The 18,159-nt window shown below is 45.9% G+C and overlaps 1 protein-coding gene across 5 annotated transcripts in view; it reads right to left on the reverse strand.

The window, feature by feature from the left end:
• The window catches only part of ZMAT4 (zinc finger matrin-type 4), a 162,692-nt gene that overhangs the window by 124,504 nt on the left and 20,029 nt on the right, over positions 1 to 18,159 (reverse strand). Inside the window, exon 1 of one of the 5 annotated variants that reach the window (XM_039521793.1) lies at positions 1,322 to 1,509. The exons of 2 other annotated variants lie outside the window; for them this stretch is intronic. In XM_039521793.1, the coding sequence (XP_039377727.1) occupies positions 1,322 to 1,336 (15 nt within the window). In that variant the 5' untranslated portion in view covers positions 1,337 to 1,509. Of the gene's footprint in view, positions 1 to 1,321; positions 1,520 to 18,159 lie in introns of those variants that run through there. 2 more of the 5 variants (XM_039521792.1, XM_039521796.1) reach the window with 2 other exon arrangements.

An 18,159-nucleotide genomic window follows, 5' to 3' on the forward strand; every position in this document is an offset into this window, starting at 1 on the left:
TCCCGTTCGGGACAAATGAAGACTTTAAGAACTACTACTAAGGGTAACTAATTCGACTACTAACTATATACAACTATATTATAGGTTTTATAATGTTCGCAAGAACGGAGAACAAAACCAACGCTAGCCAAAGCAGCAGATGTTCCAGCACCATCACTGGTGGCAAGAAGGAACTGAGGGTGGGGGGAGCTGGCAGTGCCCCATATACTGCAGCACATGCACTCCACTCCAGAGGGCACCAGAGCCGGTAGCCTACAGATACTGTGGAGGGAAAAAACTTCCAGCACCAGTGCATCTGGCGAGCATGCACACCTAATATGGACTGGACATGAGCAAGCACTCGAAAAAGAACTGCTAATTAATAGGCAATCTAACTAGTGTCTTAAGCTTAGTTTGCATTTTTGTTTATTTGCTAGGCAATCTGCTTTGATCTGTTTGCTATCCCTTATAATAACTTAAAAGGGATCTTCTGTAGTTAATAAACTTCTTTTTGCTTTATCTAAACCAGTGAAATGCATGGGAAATCGTAGCGGGGTAAACTACGAGCTTACACTGTACAAATCCCTGTGCAGTGCAAGACAGTATAATTTGGGGTTTATGATCCAGAGGGAATGCGTGCCTGGGGAGCTGAGAGTTACCTTGGCTGCAGCCTTTCTACTGTTGGTTCATGCAGTGGATGGTCAGAGAGCCTGCATGTAACTGCAGCTGGGTGTGCCCCTACCTGTGTGAATGCTGGTGGAAGTGTAGGACCAGGAGCAGAAATGCAGCTTGTGAGCATCACAGTGTGAGAGGGAGCCTGGATGGGTGGGTGAGAGGGCTCAGTGGTACCCCAGTTCCAGGTGGGGAAACCAGTCACCCCACCACCACCACACACACACACACACCACATACTAATAATTAATAGGGGACCCCTTGAGCTGCTTGGGGCACGTCTTCACTAGCAATGCTAAAGTGCTTTAACATGGCTTGTGTAGTCGCAGCACAGCACTGGGAAACCTACCGCCATGAGGGGCATAGCTCCCAACGCTGGTGCACTGTCTCCACTGGTGCTTTACGGAGCTGAAACTTGCAGCACTCAGAGGGGTGTTTTTTCACATCCTTGAGTGAGAAAGTTGCAGTGCTGTAAAGTGCCAGTGTAGACATGCCCTAAGTAAGCTTATGCCTAGCACCAGCTCTGCCTGGGGTGGAGGTGGGGAAGAGATAGAGGGACCCACGCCCAGCCCTCTATTCCTTGGGTTCCAGCCCAGGGACCCTGTTTAGGCAGCTAAGGACCATTCCTTCCATCCTTCCCCAATTTTCTCTGGGCTGCTCCTGCCTGTACCTCAGTCATCAGCATCTTCACAAGATCTGCAGCCCCTGCCTTGAATTGGTGGTTCCTCAGCTTCTTCTGGGGCCAGCTACAGAAGCATTTCCTAAAAGCCAGTCTCAGCTCTTCCCTGTAGCAGCTGGATTGTACTGCCAGCAGCTCTCTGCCCTTTGTACTGCAAGTCAGTATCTCTCTCCCTTAAACAGGTGCTCCCCCTCAGCCCTCTCTCTGGGACTGGGTTTGTATTCATTCCCTGCCACTTTGCCTTAGCTTACTCAGTTGCAAGGCTTTAGCCAGCTCTCTTCAGCTGAGCACCCTCCCCGATTAGCCTTCCAATCTGAAGGGGTCAGCAGCCCAGCCTTCTCCTGTCAGTATCTGTCTGCTGGGAGGGAGGAGGCAGCACCAGCTTTTACGCTGCTCCCCTTCTCCCAATATTTTCCCAACTGGTTGTGTGACAAAGAAGCCTTGCCCTGCCTTCTCTGCTTCCAGTCTCAGATTCCTTCCCCGGACCCTTAGGTCTCCATATGTATTTATGAGACCTTCCAAACCCTTAAAAGTCTAAGTCAGGCACCAGGGCGGGCTGCCCATTAGGCTTTACTGCCCTCAGTAGCAGACTACCTCCTCACAGCTCTGTTTTACTATTTTAAGTGTATGAATTAAGATTGCAAACTCTTTTCCATCTTAATTATCCTCCAAATATATAAATACTCATGTGCATAACCATTTATAACATGTATTACTCATACCTGAAACATGCTTATAACACCTGTTAGTTTATAAACAGTTAATCAATGATTATCTGAACATGTAATTTTATTATAAAATGTGATGGACATGCAGTTTGACATGATAGTGTTTTGCAGCTGTATTCCAGACCCCAAGGGAAACAGCCCTGGTGATTTACTAGGTTTTGCTGTTCTCAGAGAGCTATTTAAATATTTTTGTATTCCCTGCAATTTACTATAAGGAAATTCACAAAAATAGATTAAATGAGTGACCTGGCTAATAGGAATCTCTAAATCCACTGCACACTCCTTTCTCATTATGGAAGTGACTGCAGAAATCAAAGGTTATGAAAAGATATCCAAGGTACAAGTCAGGAAGAGCAAGGCTGGCAAGGAAGTGAACCCTAGCAAAGCAACAGAGCAGCAGAAATAACTTTAGAAGCAGCATATACAAATCTGTGTCCTGATCAAGATCCATTTTCTATTTGTATATCAGTCACAACAACCCCATGTGCAGTCTAAGGTGGTAAACAATACAGCTTCTTTAGCACTGATCTAAGTCAATTGATTGTGATGGAAAATAAATAATGTGGAAAATAAAAGGCTACAGAACAGTGTAGGCAGAAAAATTACCATGTGCAGAAAGCTGTGTTTCTGATAGCTAATTACTGGGTTTCACAGTATGCTCACTCACTTTTGCTACCTGCTCTAGGTTTCACCTCCATTTTTATTCTCTGGAAAATGATGTATTGAGAAACTATTCCCAATATTCCAGCAGGTATTTCAGGTACCCAAAAATTTCATTGTGAAATCCTGTCAAGCACAGACTGAAAATGCAAGAAAATAGTCTCACTTAAATCTAACAGATTAGTTTTGCATCAAATTTAAGGATCTCAAGCCAGAAATCAAGTAGCTAAGGGTGTTAATTCTAGTTTGCTTACAAGTGGTATGTACTCTAACATCATAGGAACCCTGCAACAGCTAACCACTGTAGGGCACATGAGGTGGAGCCGCAGCATTAGCTCATCCCTTTACATTATGAAAAACAGATCCTAAGCCTATTTTAAAGCACATAAAGCACAACCTCAGTCCTTTATGGATAAACCTGTATGATTCCCATTAAAGGAAGAGAACCTAATGTTTTCCATATATACAGTGGCTCTCTGTGTATTGACTCTACAGGCCTGAGACCTGAAGAGGTGTGAGTAAGATTGTTACAGGTCAATATCATCCATTAGCTACATTTCATGTGCTACTGTTATTGCACATTGATCTAATACATCTCGGTGGGTGGGTCCAGTTATTATGCTGGGAATATGTAAGCAGAATGTTACATATTACAGGCATTATGGAAAGATTCATGTGTGGTCCTGTTCAAACTAACTAATAGAGCCACTTCTCATAATGTGTGCTAAAATACATCAGGGACGTAGTTACAGACCATGCACAACCAAAGCATTGCCAACATGTTGTGTGTTTTTGTAATACCTTTGGTACCAGCGGATCCCGAAATGCCATGCAAACTAACCGAAAATGTGCATTTTCTATACAGGGACCACTTCATCAGCCATGAAGGTGCAGCCTCTTCTGGAGTGAAATATGGCAATTGTTTATCATCACACAGGAATGCTATGTTAACAGGGCAGGGCAGGAAAGGCCCAGTCCTGCGACACCCCAAGGACCACTGGTACCAAAACAAACAATAACTTCTCCAATTAAAATGCCACAGGGATTTAAGTCATTATATTTTGACTCCCTATGTCAGACCACCCGAGTTAACACCCCTGCTCTGGTCAGGTGTACCATGGGATCCTTATTGACCTGGGGTGTGCAAAGGCCAGGACCTTGAGCAAGACAGCATTGCTGAGCTCTCCCTTCTGGGCACTGACTCAGCACTGACTCAGGGGCACGAGTGCCACCCACTGCAGCACGCAGCACACCTGCAAGACCCTGGATTTCCCCTAGAGAGCTCCCCTCCACACACTGACTCAGCCCAGCCTCACTCAGCGTGGGAGAGCTCCTGCATGCCAGCTGGATGTGGCTGAGCTGAAGACATTAAATCTGTGGGGAGTATTATAAGAGGCTTCACATCTCTTTTACTGATTAGCCACAATTCATTACTGAAAAACTGAACACCTGTCGCTTACTGATACCACTTCTCTCACGGAGGGTGACCAGACAGCCAGTGTGAAAAGCAGGATGGGGTAGGGGGTGATGGGCATCTATACAAGATGAAGCCCCAAATATCAGGACTGTCCCTATAAAATCAGGACACGTGGTCGCCCTACTCCATTGCACAGCAAGCCTCTTGGAGGCACAGGTGCATTCGGTACATTTTCCTGCTCCAATTGCTCACAGGACCAGCCTCCCCCCACACTCCTGGGGAACATTTAATCCAGGTTTCAGAGTAGCAGCCGTGTTAGTCTGTATCCGCAAAAAGAACAAGAGTACTTGTGGCACCTTAGAGACTAAAATTTATTTCAGCATAAGCTTTCGTGGGCTACAGCTCACTTCCTCGGATGCATAGAACGGAACACACAGACAAAAGATATTTATACATACAGAGATCATTCTTGTCCTGGCTTCCCCTCCTGAAGGAATCACAGTGCACTTTGCCCAAGCCTCCATGTTTCCAGCCTCCCAGCAGGTAGCTTCTAAGGACTTACCCACTCTCAGCTTCCAACAGCAGAGCAGAGGGACACCAAATTGCTCAGACCTCTTTCAGTAGCATGGATGGGGCCTGCCATTGTCTCTCTCCCCAGGCACAATTCAGGGCTCAGCATTTCACCTTGGTTCAGTCGAGTCTCTCTAATGCTGGGAAGCAGTAGATGCAGTCACATGAAAACACTATCCACAGCGATGGCTCCCACCAGGGAGGGGAGGGGGAGCCCACAGCTAGTCTGTGCACTGGCAGGCAAAGCCGGGTGCAGGCTCCCAAGGTCACAGTGACAGGGAGCAGAGAGAACCCAGTGCCCTAATCACACTAAGAATGCTGCCCTGAGGGCTCGCTGACTGCCTTTGCATTTTAAAGGGCTTTATTGCTTTTTAATAGAGACACAATGTTAAAGAGGAAGAAGAGTGAGGGACAGAGAGATTAGAGGGTAGAGGAGAATAAATGGAACCAAAGCCTCCTTTATGCCATCTCTTGAAGTCTTTGTATTAGACTAAAGCATGCAGAAGACTCAGTCATACGTAAAGCCTCTGCAATTAAAAAAAAATTAGGAAGCTTTTGGCAACAATAACTGTTTAGGGTGCAATTTATTACAAAGTGTCTGAGAAAAAAATAGTCATCTCAGCAAAGGGATCTTATATATTAGAATGTGAGCTACCTCCATTAAAGGAAGATTTCCATAGAAAACACTGCATTACCTGTACCCATTTAAATAAATAATCCTCACAAAAACACCACTATGAAGCCAGACAGATTGAGGACAGATTTAAATTCAAGTATCAAGCACTGACAAGGAGAAAACAGAGTCCTTTATCTATCCCACATAAATCTTGCAAAAAATGGTCAATAGCTAAAAGGTACTGTACCTAGAGCAACAGCTGCAGACATAGTATCACTTTATTTCTGTTGTAGTTTGCCGAACGACAGCAGAAATAAACATTCATTTTCAACTGGATTTCTCCTCAGCAACAAACTATGGCATAAATGCAAACTTCACTTGGTGCTAAGGCAGTATTTTGATTGAGCTTTCTTTTGCATATTACCATACACAAGACACCCACTCACCTGTTCAGTAACAACATACAGACCCAAGCGGATAGTACTAAAAATACAGGCTGTTAGAATAGGGAAGGGAGAATATGAGGGACGGGAGAGGGAAGACAATCAATCAGATTATCCAGGATGTCTTTCTCCTGGACAAGAGAATCTATTGCTCCTGAAACATCAGTAAGGGTTTCCCCAAGCCTGGGTGAATGCTGTCCCTTTATGGGCTCTGAATCATGCAAGAGAAACTCCTTCACAGGACCACATGCTCATTCTGAATGGGCTGAGAACACCTCCCAAGCTGTCTCCACAGTGGCAGGTCAGATATTTCTGTTTCTGGGTGACACAAGTAGCTCAGCAGCCAAAGAATTTAAAAACTGACTTTTGGGGGGACCACAATAAACATCTGGGGTGAGTCTAACTTGAGAGACTAGTGTGACAGTGGCTCCTATTTCCACCCGAACCAGTCCGCACACCCACCCCCAAGCAAGAATGTGGCTTCTATCCGGCATCAAAGCATCACTCTACCTGTCCTAGATATTCCCCTTTACAAACCCATAACAGACTGGTCCCTGTGCTTCCCAAGCAGACCGGCAAGATCCTGTAAACAGTGCATGCTGCACTTTGGAGTATAAGGGACTGGACTCAGGTCCAGAATGGTCCTATTAGCAGGTGCTGTGCTGGGTATGCATATAAGATCATAGGATAAGATGATAGATGGATGTGTACTCAGGAAGATCTGTCATCACTCCTACTCCAAGCTGGATTCACTTTCAGATCCCCTCCTAAACACACACAAATTACATAAAAGGCCTGATTCTCCTTTCACTTACACCTGCGTAAATCAGGAGTAACTTCACTTAAGTCAATAGATTGATATAAAACAGGTGAGAGACCATAATCACACTCAGGGCATTTATTTCAGCTCAAATTAATCAGGATTTAGTATTTCACAGGGTGATAAGAAAAGCAATAGAATGAACGACACACCAGCCAGCGCTGGGTGCTCCCTGTGGAGGGCCACCCATGAATCCCAGAACACTTCTCCATCTGACAACTTCTCATTCTGAATCATTTGTCTGGGTGCAAAAGCTAAACAGAGGAATACTGAAGCTTTGCTATTAAACAGAACTTTGATCTTTACGGAAAACTAGATTCAAGTTCTCCTCTTCCTGCCCTGCTATATGTACAATGAAATAAAATAATATTTTCTGTTCTGTTAAATTAAACCTAAAGCCAGACTGGTGATGGGAACTGGAGGTAACAATTGCAAAGAGCTGGGGACGCTGATCCAGTCATTCCGGGTTACTAGGTTTTCAACTCCTATATGAGAGTATTGAGTCCTATGGTAATAGGACCCCAGATCAGTGATACATGGAGATGTAAGGGTCAGCATAAACAGTAACATTTAAAAGTTCTTGCTTTCCACCTAATGCGTCCTGGAAGCAATAATACAGACTGAGAGCACTGGCCACTCCTTAATACAACTTAAGATAATAGGATGATCACAAGGTTTGATGGGCTATGAATTGTTTACTGGGAACCTAGTCCAGATCCCTATTAAAATAAATTATTTGGCCTTGCTTATTTTTGTCTCTAGGCAAATCCCACTCATCAGTTCCTTTACAGAACAGTCACAAAATGGATTTTCTCTCCCACAACATTGTTTACAAAACAAAATTTCAAAAATAATTTTGAGTCAATCAAAATGTTTTTTTTTACTCTTAAAATAAAATAAAGTAAATTTTGAAATGATAAATCAACCCATTCATTCCAAACATATAAAAGTGGTCTCATTTTGGCATTTTTGAATTTTTATTTTCCCCATTATTTTTGCAAACAAAATTTCATCAAATCAATACAATCTCTCTCTCTCACACACACACACTTTCATTGAAATTGCATTTTTCACAAAAGTTCTCTCACCATTTCTAGTCTGTAGTGTGAACAGGTTAAAAGAGAAGAGGCTACTGCTAGCCTGAAGTAAAGGCTAAAACGTTGGTACAACGCTAGTCTCAGGGAACACACTTGCAAAGGTACTTATTCAAGTTTCCCTTGTAAGTTGCTAAGACATTTCCTACCACACCAAGTCAGCACTGCAGCATGTACCACAAAAGCACCATCTCTCTCAGAAGCAGCTTTCTCAGGAACTCCCTGGCTGTTACTCAGGGTCTGGAGGGGAGGGGTGGTGTTGCCTTCTTATTCCCAGCATGCCTTTCTGAGGACTGGCTCTTTAAATTTGGCTGATACAAACAGCTGCATCCCTAACGTGGCCATTTTACATTTGGCTGCTGTATGGTGCAGCTGCCTTCCTACTTCCTTTACCTTTGTTGTGTTTCTCCCTAAGGGCAATGCCATGTTCTCACAGAACAGACTGTCGGGGCCAGCAGTGGTGTGGGCGGGCACCAGGCTCATGGGAAGTGAAGAAAGTTGCCTTGTTTTTAACGATGGCTTCTCCTGTTCCAAAAGCTGAAGCAGCCCTAATCTGGCCAGCCCTGGTGGAAGAGGACATTCCCAACGTGCCTGCACCTTGCAGAAGGTGATCTCACAAGCAGAGCTTGGTGACGGCACTATTGGGAAGCGTGCAGCCCACTCAGCACTAGGGCACTTCTGGAGGGAGGGTCGCCAACTTTCTAATCACACAAAACCCAACACTCCTGCCCTGAGGCCTGACCCCTGCCCCGCCCTCCACTTGCTCCATCCAGCGTGTGGACCCTCTCTGGCTGCCCATGCGCCGCAGGGACCTGGCGGCTGCTTCCAGGAGCTGCACGGAACCAGGGCAGGTAGGGAGTTTAGCCCCAAGCCTCCGCTGCACTGCTGACCAGACTTTTAAAAGGGTCCCTTTTTGACCAGGCACCTGACAACCCTCTCTGGAGATGATGGGTCCCAGGGAATACATGGGGTGGGGCCGAGGGGCTATCTAGAGAAGGCAATGATTCAGAGCCTCCTTCTCAGATGCTCCTGCTGGCAGAACTCCTGCTGTGTTTCGAAGCTGCCCCAGAGGTTGGTCTCTGGAGCATGGAGGCAGAAGCACTGCCTGTGCTCTGAACTGGTTCCCTCTTGCTTACTGCAGAGCTAAGCTGCCTCACGGGAGTATTTTATATATATATTGACCCTGTGTTTCCCTAGGCAATGAAGGCAGAGACTCTCCTGGGCTGCAGTTATGCACCGTGACTTCCAGGGAACAGCGTAGGGGCAGGGCAGTGTTTTTTTAAATGAGCACTGACTTTTGAGAAGTTTCCATGCTGCTAAAATGAATCTGCCTCCAAATTTTGCACCCTGAAGTTCTCAGTGCAGCTACCTAAATCCAGCAATGATTATTTTTGTGCTAGTGTCATGGCCACAGGCCCCAAGTGGGCTGGGTCCTACACACTCACACCGTAGGGCAGTCAGTCTATATCACCCTCAGGTATTTGGAACGTTTTTAGGCCCTGCCATGATGCATAGAACCAAGAGGGGAAGCTTCCTGCATCCTTCTAGAAGGGTCGGTCAATAAGCAGCTGTATCACTGTAGCTATCCCAATCACAGCATCTGTAGATAATGTACAAGGTCTTTAATCTTTAATAGGCATATTCTAGGTACAAATCCCAAGAACAGGGCAAGATACTTCATTATTTAAGCAATAAGAAGAGGTTCTTTAAATAAAGTAGGTGCGAGAAAGACGAAGGACAGTTTAGGTTCTCTTCTTAGCAGGGAAGGAGAGCTAATAACTGGGGACAACAAAAAGTTGAGGTGTTCATTGCCCATTTTGCTTCAGTCTTCACTACAAAGGCGAAGATGACCAGATACTCAACACACAGATTAACAAGGGGGAAGGAATGCAAGCCAAAACAGGGAAAGAACAGGTTAAAGGATATTTAGATAAGTTAGATGTATACCATTCAGCATGGCTTAATGAAATTCATCCTAGAGAGCTTAAGGAACTAGATGAAGAAATCTCAGAACCATTAGCAATTATCTTAGAGAACTCCTGTAGGACTGGTGAGGTTCCAGAAGACTGGAGAAGGGGAACAAAGAGGACCCGGAGAATTATAGACCAGTCAGTCTAACGTCAATACCTAGAAAGATACTGGAACAAATTATTAAACAAATAATTTCTAAGCACCTGGAGGATAATAGCATTATAAGGAACAGCCAGCATGGATTTGTCAAGAACAAATCATGTCAAACCAGCCTCATTTCCTTCTTTGACAGGGTCACTGGCCTAGTGGATGGGGGGAAGCCGTAGATGTCATACATCTTGATTTCAATAAGGTTTTTGACACAGTCCCACATGACTGTCTCATAAGCAAATGAGGTTAATGCAGTCTAGATGAAATTACTATCAGGTGGGTGCACAACTAGTTGAAAGACTGTACTCAAAGAATAGTTATCAATGGTTTGCTGTCAAACGAGGAGGGCGTATATTTAGTGGGGTCCCACAGGGGTCAGTCTTGGGTCCGGTACTACTCAATATTTTCATTAACGACTTGGATAATGGAGTGGAAAGTAGGGTTACAAAATTTGCAGATGACTCAAAGCTGGGAGGGGTTACAAGCACTTTGAAGAACAGGATTAGAATTCAAAAAGACCTTGACAAATTGGAGAATTGGTCTGAATTCAACAAGATGAAATTCAATAAAGACAAGTGCAAAGCACTTCACATAGGAAGGAAAAATCAAACACACAACTACAAAATGGGGACTACCTGGCTAGTTGGTCGTACTGGGGAAAAGGCTCTGGGGGTTACAGTGGATCACAAACTGAATACGAGTCAACAACATGATGCAGATGGAAAAAGGGCTATTATCATTCTGGGGTGTTAAAACAGGAGTGTCATATATCAGACAAGGGAGGTAATTGCCTTGCTCCACTCAGCACTGATGAGGCCTCAGCTAGAGTTCTGTGTCCTGTTCTGAGCACCACCCTTTAGGCAAGATGTGGACAAATTGGAGAGTTCAGAGGAGAGCAACAAAAGTGATCAAAGGTTTAGAAAACCTGACCTGTGAGAAAAGTTTGAGGAAACTGGGCATGTTTAGTTCTGAGAAAAGAAGGCTGAAGGGGGACCTGGGGATGGGGATCAATTGTTCTTCATGTCCATGAAGGTCGGACAAGAAGTAATGGGCTTAATCTGCATTGAGGTTAGATGTTAGGAAAAACTTTCTAACTCTCAGGGTAGTTAAGCTCTGGATCAGGCTTCCAAAGGAGGTGGCGGAATCCCTATCATTGCAGGTTTTAAGAACAGGCTGGACAAACACCTGTCAGGGATGGTCTGGGTTTACTTGGTCCTGGCCGTAGGCGCCGACTCCCTGGGTGCTCTGGGGCTGGAGCACCCACAGAGAAAAATGAACAGGTGCTCCGCACCCACCAGCAGCCAAGCTCCGCCCTCCTCACCTCCTTCTCCCCCCCATCCTCCCCAGCGTGCCACGTCCCTGCTCCTCCCCCTCCCAGTGCTTCCTCCCCCCCGCCACCTAACAGCTGTTTGGCGGCGCTTAGGACTTTCCAGGAAGGTGGGGGAGGAGCGGGGACGCGGCACGCTCTGGGGAGGAGGCGGAGAAGAGGCAGGGCAGGGACGGGGACTTGGGGGAAGGGGTCGGAATGGGGGTGGGAAGGGGGTGGGGCTGAGGTGAAAAAAGGCAGGGTGGGCAGGGACTTTGGGGAAGGGGTGGAATGGGGGTGGGGCGAGGGCAGTGCAGGAGCGGGAAGAGACAGGGCAAGGGCAGGGCCGGGGGGGGGGGATGTGTCGAGCACCCACTTCTCGAGGTCCCTTTCAGCCCTACAGTTCTATGATTCTATTCAACCCTAATCCAAACTCCTTTTCTGCCCATGGAAAAAAGCAAGTTCCAAGCTTTCTCCCATCTGATTTTGCCACAGGGGCTCTCTGGTTTATTGCTTTTGTGAGTTAAATACAAGCAGTGCATTTATTAACTCCCTTTATGACACCTGTAGGTGCAGGGAGTTCAAAAGCAATCAGACACTTCTAATCACTTAATTCCACTTTAATGCTCTTTGTCTTGAAAAATCTAAGGATATGGCTGCACAAGGAAAAAACCAAACTCATGGCTGGCCTGGGTCAGCTGACTCGGGCTTAGGTTCAGGGGCTGAAAAAAATCACTGTGTAGACATTTGGGCTCAGGCACCAATCCGAGCACTGGGAGGGTGGAGGGTCCCCAAACTCAGGCTTCAGTCCAAGTCCAAATGTCTACACAGCGATTTTTAGCCCCCCAACCCGTGTCAGCTGACTCAAGCCAGCCACTGCCATGCCACAGGTCTGCTGTCCTTGTATAGACGTACCTTAGCAATTATTGAGCCCACAATTGGTTAGTCCTTGGCTCATCTTCAGTAACTAACCTGGATTTTTAAAAAGATACATGGCTGCAGAATTGCTTTTGGAAGGTATCTCAGAACCTACTATCAAGAAGCATGCAAAAAGTAACCTGGACATTCCCTCTTCCACCTCTGCCAGCAAGCAGTCAGCCTCCTAGATAATATTGTTGCAAAACAACGTTTGCACTTTGGGTGCTTGATAAGAAACGCAGAAGCTGAGACATGAAGGGATTCAATTTCTGCACCTTCTTAAAAGGCTTGAAGAATTAATGCACAGCCACTGTCTCTGCCAGCTGGACTCAAACCATTCAGCTGAGCGAAAGCACTTAGAGTGCGCTGCAAGTTCTAAATATTTCAAACTCATCGTTCTCTTTCCCCGTCTCCACTGCAAACAATGGTCATTTTGTCTGCTGCTATTTCACAGAGGCTTATTATTTATTGAAGATTTCCTTTTTTCAGTGCCAAACCTCCCCTTTCTGGATCAGTATCCTCTCTGCATGTCAGTTCAGCATCCTCAGCAATAGTAAATTGTGTCATGAGAGACTATTTTAAATATCTTGTGCCATATGGCTACCATTCTACCCACCAGCTTCGGCAACTCTACACCTCCAGAAACTGTTTTCATACACATTCTCTCTTTTATTTCACAGTTCACATTTTGGGTTTCGTGATTTGTTATTTCTACATTTTGGCAGACAACAATCAGCAGAAAACAACTAACGTCATAGGGATTTTAAAAATACACACAAACTTTAGTACAAAGATCATGCTTTTAGAGACAGTCAGTTTGTGGCCTTGCTACTTTCAGAAGGCTACTTCTACACTCTGTTTGATAATGCCCACAAAGGTAAATCCGAATGCACTTAGAACAATGCCGAAGGAGGGAGGCGGGGGAGGAGTACTAGGTGGAGACTGGAAATGAAAGATACACATTTTTGAGATCAAAGCTGAGTCCCTTAGCCACTGTTGTCCAAATCCTAGAACACACTGCACAGGTACAAGTGTAAAAGCTACAGCGAATGCCAAAAAAGATAATATACCTGTGATGGGTGACTGCAGAGCAGCTAACTGTACATGCAAAACTGTTTCATTATCTAGATAAAAGGATGAAAATCACAGACCAGTGGGATAGCAGGGATCAGTTTGATTGGCTAGCTCCAGTCCCAGACCTCATGCCTGTGCACATCAGCTCTGGAAGGGTAAGTAGTTCTGAGCTACACATTTATTCTCTCCACTCAAAGTGAACAACGCTTTTCTAATCGCAATTGTCTAAGCCTGGAAGGAAGGGCAGCAGTTTGGACTTGGCACACACTTTGGCACGTTTTTTCTCAAAACCAGCACGCATCCTGCGGCTCATGGTTACTTACAGGTGGCACTGGCCACGGCGGCGTTAAGCTGGAATTCAGAAAGCCTTGTACTGCTAGCACATTTCCAGGCCTCATAATTAAAGTCACCCACTTGATCACCTGCTCGAGGACGTGTAATTAGAACTGCTGCACTGGCTGAATTTTTCATCTCATTTGATCAACGACAAAGAGCACTAACAAGATAAAGCACAAAGTTGTCCCTTCTTGTGTTTGCTCCAGTTGGGGGAAGGGATCCTCACTTTTCAGTCCCTTATCCAATTTATTCTCAGACACCTTATCCACCTTCTCCAGAAATAAAGGCCAGAGATATCCAATGGTTACATTCAAAGGATAGGTGACAAGTGAGCATTGGGATGAATGACAAATGGGAGCAACAATCCAGAAATTAAGGGCCAGGATTCTGATCGGTGTTAGGAATTATTTGTGTTCTTTTGTGACTCATGATCATGAGTAACACAGCCTGCTTTCTCAAGTTGTTTAGTTTATTTTGCAATCAAGAGTAAAAAATTCCTGTATTAATAATGAATGTGCTTTCAGCAATTGTCTGCATATGCTACAGTTATAACAAGGCATTTGAAGAAATGCAAACTATTGCCTTTTGAAGTGGCTCCTTTCGCAGACTAGTCAGCGTGATGGATGGCTGGGCCCATTTCATGAGTTAATGTTTTTTGTATGTTTTTACTGCCATGGGGTAGGTGGTGTTTCAGCAGTGCAAGGGAACAACAGGGTTTGTGTGTGTGGAGATCGCGTGGCGAGGTCACCAGCATAACAAAGTGGGAGAAGGACCAAATAAGCAGAAGGAAATGGAGAGCAGAGAAACATCCGACCTCGCGTTGCTAATGTGAGCTCTAGCACCTCCCGCTGGCAGTAGGGCAATGCTAACGGAGTTAGCAGGCTTGCAGTACAGACTGCAGCGGGCTCTCAGAACTCCAGGCTGATGAACGCTGGAGAGGAGAAGGGGTTTGTCGGGTGGAGCCCTGGGCAGTGGATTCCCACTCCCCATAAAATGTTGGAAACCACCATTACAATGAATAAAGCAAAACTAAGATCCTACTGATAAGAGGAGCTCAGGGGAAAGGGTGCAAAAAGCAGAGGGGTGATTGCTGAAGTGAGGCCTTCTCGCCTGACACAGAGAGCAAGACTGAAGCCGGGGCTCAAGAATTTCTCCTATGAAATGCATGGCCTGACCTCCGAGCTGGGTAGTGCTGGTGTGAGTCCAGCTTGGGGTCACCATCTCCAGGAGGGGCTGGTTTTGACCCCAATCTATGGAGAATTGGATGGCAGCAGTTCCAAACCTGCTGGGCTTTGCCATTACAGAAACCCCCTGACCACAGGATGCTGACTTGCCAGAAACTAAATTTGGAATACGTTCACTTGTTCCCTTCTCCAAAGGGATTCTGAGCAGAGGAGTCCAGGCTCAGAGCTGTCTACTGCAGTGCACAGAGTGCCACCTAACAGTTGTCTGGAAGGTTAATGCTTCCAGTGCACGCTGGTCCCTGTAAGGACAGTGGTAAAACATTCTTATGACCGGCATTTGAAATCATAGACTCCTATCCCAGCAGTATCCCCTTGCACACTGGCAGGGCAGCACGCAGGGCAGAGCATGCAACCCTCACTATTGCACAAAGGAAACCGGCCGAGAGTCATAATTGCAGTATTTTATTTTTTATGGTTCAAAATCAGCTGTCACACAATGCAGCCCACCCTGGGTCCAGACATCCGCCAAGGCTGCTAAGGGAGCCCTTGTGGCTGGGGTGGACACAGCTTCATGGGCAGAGAGCTTCCTGCTGTTTGAGGATCTACATGCTGCATGCCAGCGGATCTGAGTCAATCATGCCAGCTGGCCGCCCTGCAGAATGTCTTTGCTGTTGCTGAGCTGTGACTGTAGTAATGGCTCTTTTCGCATGTACAGTGCCCCAAAGTGTGCTAGGCGCCTGACGGTGCAAATAAGGTGGCACAGTCCCTGCCTTAGAGCTTTCAGTCGAGCAGCACAGCAAAGCCCCTGGGCAGAGGGGACGGGAGTGACGTGGTGGGGTTGCAGTAATATATTAGTCACTCGATATCTAGGGTGCTACATGGCTGAATGACTCGTCGCAGCAGTTTTGATAAAAGTATTTAAATGAAATATTTAAAAAGTCTTACGCAAATAGACACGTCTTGGCTGCTTGTGGCCCTCAAGGAGAAGCCAGCCTCGAGGAGGGGAGGCACCTGCAAGTCTGGTGGAGAAGGCATTCCTGAAAACCCTTCCCTTTGCAAGCAAGGAAAGGCTAAGCCAGTCTCAGGCCAGGCAGGGACTCGCCCCAGGGCATCTCAGCAGTGCCCAGCTAGCCAGGTGAAATTCCTCTGAAGCACCAGCTACCAGCCGCAGCCAGGACCCTGGCCTCTCTGGACCAGCGATGTGATTCACTATGGCTAATCCCACACCTCCCTACTCATTCCTGAAGTGCTGCATTGCAGACGCCCCCCTCCTAGCCGAGGAGCTCCTACTCAGACTGGCTTTCAGAGCCAGTAAATGCTGCTGGGAGCAGGGAGAACTTCCTCACTCTCTGAAGCTGGCCCCCTGCTCCCCTCCACACTTCCAGGGCTGGGTGGTCTCCCTCTGCTGGCCTTTCCCTCTCATTTCCTCAAAGCTCTGCCACCCAAACTGGGGTTTATCCCCCCTCTCCCTGAACTGTCACATTCTCTTCAGACTCAATTGGCTTCACTCCTGTTTTCAGCTTTCGATGCATTTTGACAAATATTCGCATATTTCTGAGCGAGAGAGTGTGGCACAAGCCAGGGAGCAGGAGGGATTCTGCGTGCGTCTCCCGCACAGCTGAGCTGCATGTGTCAAAACATCTCAAAGGCTGAGACGGGAATGCAGCAGAGTGGGAGGGGATGAAGTTTCAATATTTACAATGGGCTTGTACTGAACTTCCAAAAATATTGAATCCTGGACAAACTGACTAACACAAGCCGCCAAACTACTCCTTTGCACCAAGCCACTGCTACATGCTTATCAACATTCAGCAAGGGACTGGGTAGTTACATAGATATCCGGTCATCTTTAACAATGACAAAAAATGTCAAGGAATATTAAACTTCCTGCTTCAGGGTTTAAACCAATCTCTAAATATTAGAGACAAGGACTGGGGTGTGGGGGAAGAAAGAAGAATTATCCCATAGCTGCAACTGTCGGGTTTTCACAGCCTTTCTCTGAAGCATCTGCAATGGGTCACTGTCACAGACAGTATCAGAGAGGTAGCTGTGTTAGTCTGGTTCTGTAAAAGCAGCAAAGAATCCTGTGGCACCTTATAGACTAACAGACGTTTTGCAGCATGAGCTTTCGTGGGTGAATGCCCACTTCGTCGGATGCAAGAGTGGAAATTTCCAGGGGCAGGTAAATATAAGCAAGCAAGAAGCAAGCTAGAGATAACGAGGTTAGTTCAATCAGGGAGGATGAGGCCCTGTTCTAGCAGTTGAGGTGTGAAAACCAAGGGAGGAGAAACTGGTTCTGTAGTTGGCAAGCCATTCACAGTCTTTGTTTAATCCTAAACTGATGTTTAAATTAAATTAAATTAATTTAATTAAATCATCCTCCCTGATTGATCTAACCTCGTTATCTCTAGCTTGCTTCTTGCTTGCTTATATTTACCTGTCCCTGGAAATTTCCACTCTTGCATCCGACCAAGTGGGCATTCACCCACGAAAGCTCATGCTGCAAAACGTCTGTTAGTCTATAAGGTGCCACAGGATTCTTTGCTGCTGTCACAGACAGGATACCCGGCGACATGGGCCACGGATCTGATCCAATCTAGCAATTCCTGTGTTCCTATTCTTCGTGGAGAGCAGAGACCAAGTGTCCCCCTCCTGTAACTCCTCCACCTTTGATAGAGTCACACATGGGATGGGTCTGGCTCATTGTGAATAAAGAATTGCTAGGAGAACATCTCACCTAGCACAGGACTAGGAATGCCATATCAGACAGGGAGGGGGCCCTATTATTCTGCAAGATCCCCAAAGAAAGTGACTGGTTTAACATGCTACTGTACTGAGAGTGGGGATTAGCCAAGCAGGCGATTTGTCAGCCTCCCACTGAATTCCAGTGATACTAATAAATGAGGATTTAGGATAATAGCCAAATGCACCTTCCAACCTTTTACCTAGTTCTACAAAGAGCGAGAACCAAGGAAGTAACAATTTGTGTATGTAAAATAAAATGCACAGTGCCTGAGCCAAAGAGGAGCAGGAGTCACTCCTGTAGATTATGCCTTCCAGACAGAATAGGAGTGAAACCAAAAGTTCATGGAGTGTGTGTGCATGCGTGTGCGCGCATCCCCTAAATAGCAGTGTGTGGTGTGGAATGGCAAAAGGACGACATAGTGAGTGCATGACTGGGAGATTTACGATTACGAATGGTAGTAAAAACTAAGCAGTGCCTCCTTTACTCACTGCCTCATATAATACAGGAACAAAGGGTCAATTGATAAAATTAGAGGCAGGTAAATTTAGAACATATAAAGGAAAGAACTGTTCACACAGAGCAGATTGCCAGGCTGTGACATTTATTTCCGTGCAAGGTCGTTGAGTTCAAACTCTATAGCTGACTTTTAACAAAATTCCAGGGAATCCAGTTCCTTTTAAAGTGGCACAATCTGTGTGTGTGTGTGTGTGTACATAAAATAGCACCAAAGTGTGTCCAACTAACTGACATATTTAAATAATCTAGACAGCGTATGTCAAATCTTAATTGCAAACAT

The sequence above is a fragment of the Mauremys reevesii genome, linkage group 2 (assembly GCF_016161935.1).
Source record: "Mauremys reevesii isolate NIE-2019 linkage group 2, ASM1616193v1, whole genome shotgun sequence".
NCBI classification, from domain to species: domain Eukaryota; kingdom Metazoa; phylum Chordata; order Testudines; family Geoemydidae; genus Mauremys; species Mauremys reevesii.